The 4,324-nt window shown below is 39.6% G+C and overlaps 1 protein-coding gene across 1 annotated transcript in view; it reads left to right on the forward strand.

Annotated features, from left to right (window-relative positions):
• The window catches only part of LOC114923605 (uncharacterized protein PB18E9.04c-like), a gene marked incomplete at its 3' end in the record, with an annotated part of 25,297 nt that overhangs the window by 6,576 nt on the left and 14,397 nt on the right, over positions 1-4,324 (forward strand). The window contains exon 3 of the mRNA XM_029286774.1: positions 37-486. Within this exon, the coding sequence (XP_029142607.1) occupies positions 37-486 (450 nt within the window). The remainder of the gene's footprint in view (positions 1-36; positions 487-4,324) is intronic.

Genomic DNA, 4,324 nt, shown 5'->3' on the forward strand with positions numbered 1-4,324 from the left:
CTCCATTTGCTGAAACACTTTCAACTGCACCTGCAGGAACCTCAGGGCCACTAGATATTTCATCAGGTCTCTCAACAGCAATCTCTGGGACACCATCTCCTGAAACCGCTTCAAGTGCACATTTAGGAGCCACAGGGCCACTGGATTCTTCATTAAGTATCTCAACAGCAACCACTAGGATACCATCTCCTGAAACTACGTCTAATGCAACTCTAACAGTCTCAAGTTCACTGGCTGCTTCATCAACTCTCCCCAGAGCAACTACTCGGACACCATTTCCTAAAGAAAATTCAACTGCTCCTACAGGAACCTCAGAGCCACTACATGTCTCATCAAGTCTCCCAACAGCAACCTCTGGGACACCATCTCCTGAAAAGAGTTCCAGTGTTCCTCCAGAAACTTCACGATCACTGCATGTCTCATCAGGTCTCCTAATGATAACCCCTGGGACGCCATCTCCTAAAACCAGTTCTAGTGCACCTCCAGGTACCTCAGGGGCACATGGTTATGTGATCAAAATTTTGGTCTTTGTCAACTGTTAATTCTGATCCCAGTCATGGTCATATATCAATGATTATCTCTACTTTAAGTTCTGGAATCTCTACATAGCATTATTTTTAAATTGTTCCTAGTGGGCTCTTTCCTAGTCTCATGGAGTCATCCAAGTATTCCTGTACCAAAAGAATTATAATGAGGACAGGTTTTTCATCTTCTCAGCAATGGTCAGATGAATCTACATCACATTCTAAACCAGGGGTAGGCAACCTTGGCTCTTTTATGACTTGTGGACTTCAACTCCCAGAATTCATGAGGCAGCATGGCCCAGCTTGGAAACCTCTCCCTTTCCCCTCAGCATGACTGGCTCAGGAATTCTGGGAATTGACACCCACGAGTCATAAAAGAGCCAAGGTTGCCTACCCCTGTTCTAAACCATTAGCATCATGTTCATAACATGCTGTGCATGAACTGAAGAATATACAAAATATTTTTTTTATCTTTCTTGATTTGTAGCTTGCATTTATCATTTTCTTCATTTTCCACTCTGTATAACCCTCAGCTTTCCTAGATGATTGTCATTGTTGTGACAAAAAGCAAAAAAAATGAGAAAAGAATTAAAGGTAACAATAACTGCACAGAATTAAAAAAGAAAACCACAAAATAAAAAATCAAAATAGCATTTTTGAAGTTATATATGTGCGCTGTTGAGGAGAGACAAACTAAAGATTGTCAACACCCATGTGCAATATTTTTGTCCAGAATAAAATTTGTACAAATGAAAGTGATCGCTTATAAAACTAATTAATATAAGTAATAACATTAGTGACAGATTTTATTACATTTGCTCTTTGTAGAATTTTCATTTTTTTAAATCCAAGGAAATTTCTTATACATTTAATAATATTAATCTAAAGAAGGGTGTACTTTAGTTCTCCGTGATTAAAGAATTTAATAACAATGACAAATATATCAATGACTCAGGCTGACCAAAATATATCAATTAGGAGACAGAGGCAGAAAATCAACTTTAGGATTTATGGCAGTATAGAAGATAGTTGAATGATTGTCTCAGTTTGATCAGCTGTGAGAGGGATCTCGGAGTCCTAGTGGACAATCATTTAAATATGAGCCAGCAGTATGCTGCAGCTGCCAAAAAAAGCCAATACAGTGCTAGGCTGCATTAACAGAGGGATAGAATCAAGATCACGTGAAGTATTAATACCAGTTCACAATGCCTTGGTTAGGCCACACTTGGAATACTGCATCCAGTTTTGGTCATCACGATGTAAAAAAGATGTTGAGACTCTAGAAAGAGTACAGAGAAGAGCAACAAAGATTAGGGGACTGGAGGCTAAAACATATAAGGAACGGTTGCTGGAATTGGGTATGTCTAGTTTAACGAAGAGAAGGACGAGGGGGGACATGATAGCAGTGTTCCAATATCTCAGGGGCTTACACAAAGAAGAGGGAGTCAAGCTATTTTCCAAAGTGCCTGAAGGCAGGACAAGAAGCAACGGGTGGAAACTAACCAAAGAGAGAAGCAACCTAAAACTAAGGAGAAACTTCCTGACAGTTAGAACAATTAACCAGTGGAACAACCTGCCTCCAGAAATGGTGAATGCTCCAACACTGGAAGTTTTTAAGAAGAAACTGGACAGCCATTTGTCCGAAACGGTATAGGGTTTCCTGCCTGAACAGGGAGTTGGACTTGATGACCTCCAAGGTCCCTTCCAACTTTATTATTATTATTATTATTATTATTATTATTATTATTATTATTATTATTATTATTATTATTATTATTATTATTATTATTATTATTAACAGTTTTCAGCCCAAAGCCCCAATCAGTTGGGCAATGCCACCAGTGAAGATAATGTACCTATTTATTTAACCTGTTACAAACAAAATTAGAAAAAATTGCAATTTCTATAGCAGGGGTCCTCAATCTTGGCAACTTTAAGCTGGCTGAGGAATTCTGGGAGTTGAAGTCCACAAATCTTGCCAAAATTGGATCCCCCTGGGTTAAAGGTACATGAGCTAAAAATCAGAAGACACAAGTACTGTCCTAGGCACAAAGCTACTGTATAGGTGACTTTGGGCTAGTCTCCATCTCTCAAGTCCTCAGAAAAAGAAGCCAAGGGCAAACCATTTCTGATAATTGCTTGGACTTGTCCAGACAGGTGCCCAAAGTCAACACTGGCTTGAAGGCACCCAAACATAGCCACACATAAAATAAAAACCCTAATACCATTGGTCAATTATTTTTATTTGATAATTTCAGAATGCCATCTGAAATACACAATTAAACAGAATACTATGCAACAAAGAAGAATTACAATGAGATGCACCAAAATTGAATCCCTAACTCTCGCCCCATCCAAGTTATTTAAGACTATCAAAGGATTTATAACCCTGCTCAATTCAGATGGTAATCAGATATGTTTTTATTTGGATTTCTAAGGAAAATAAGCACACTGCCTGCACTGGCAGTGCAGGCTAATTATATGATATTCTTTAAAAAAAAAAAAAAGAGGTGGAATATCCATATTATGTCTAATGTTCAGCACAGAAATACTTCAGGAATGAGACTGAACAAAACGGGAGTGGGCACGTTTGTGTGATGACCCTATCTTTTAAGAAAGATTTTGCATCTGATTGGAAGAGCCATTCACTGCTTCTCCCAAATTCTGCTTTTGCTGGTGGCTATAGCTGATCATTATAGGAGGAAATTGTTGTCCAACATATATGAAGAGGAAATAGTTGAGCAAAGGTAGCCAAGGTCTCTTATAACCTTTAGGACTTGAGCTAATGGTAGAACTGCATAGATCTTCTCCAAAATGTCTGTATTCATCCTTTTCTTTTTCTTCAATCCTGCAGGAGACGGAGTCCCACAATGGACTTTTATCATTCTCCTTTCCATCACGGTCACAGGGTCTTTCCTGCTCCTATCGTGTCTTGGCTGCTTGGTAAGAATGGGAAAAGCTGCCATTCGCAGAGGGTGAAGGGAACAAAGAACTATGCTGATATGGGAATCATCAACTCCAGTTGAACCTTGGAGAACTTCCAAGTGATGCTCAAAAGGGGTTGAGTTTTGAGATGCAGTGGACAAAACACCAGGCAATCCTGGCTTACGATTGGCACATATCCCAAATCAGATTTGTCATGAATCATTCAAATAGCCTTGTGAATTTAATTAAGCTCAGGAATTTTATACATTCTGATCTACATTTTGCTCCATGGCAGAAAACACAGTTATTATGCAGGGCAAATATTAACTTCAGAAAAGGAAACATAAGATTTGGAGAATAGTGTAGAATGGGGTTTCTCAACCCAGCAACTTTAACTTATGTGGACTTCAACTCCCAGAATTCCCCAGCCAGCATGGATTCTGGGAGTTGAAGTTCACATGTTTTAAAAGTGTAGAGCAGGGGTCCCCAACCCCCGGTCTGTGGACTGTTACCGGTCCGTGGCATGCCAGTAACCGGTCCACATAAGCAAGCAAAGCCCCATCCATGGGATACAGGCATCACACAAAACCATGCACTCTCCGGTCCACAGAAAAACCTTTCTCCTTTGAACCGGTCCCTGGTGCCCAAAAGGTTGGGGACCTCTGGTGTACAGGGTAGGAGTATCCCCAACCTGAACTACAGTTCCCAACAGTTCCAGTCTCCACTTTTAAAAATATATTCCTTCAGCTTTAGCTGTTCAGAGATTTGTTTCAAATACCTGTGCAGAACCTTTAAGATTTCCAGGATTCACAGAAAAGATTCCAGTCTTTGTCACCAATCATATATTTTCCCCCCAACTTATTTCTGAATTTTCT

This window comes from Protobothrops mucrosquamatus, unplaced genomic scaffold (genome assembly GCF_001527695.2).
Source record: "Protobothrops mucrosquamatus isolate PMUCROS unplaced genomic scaffold, P.Mucros_1.0 scaffold4904, whole genome shotgun sequence".
Classification (NCBI taxonomy): domain Eukaryota; kingdom Metazoa; phylum Chordata; class Lepidosauria; order Squamata; family Viperidae; genus Protobothrops; species Protobothrops mucrosquamatus.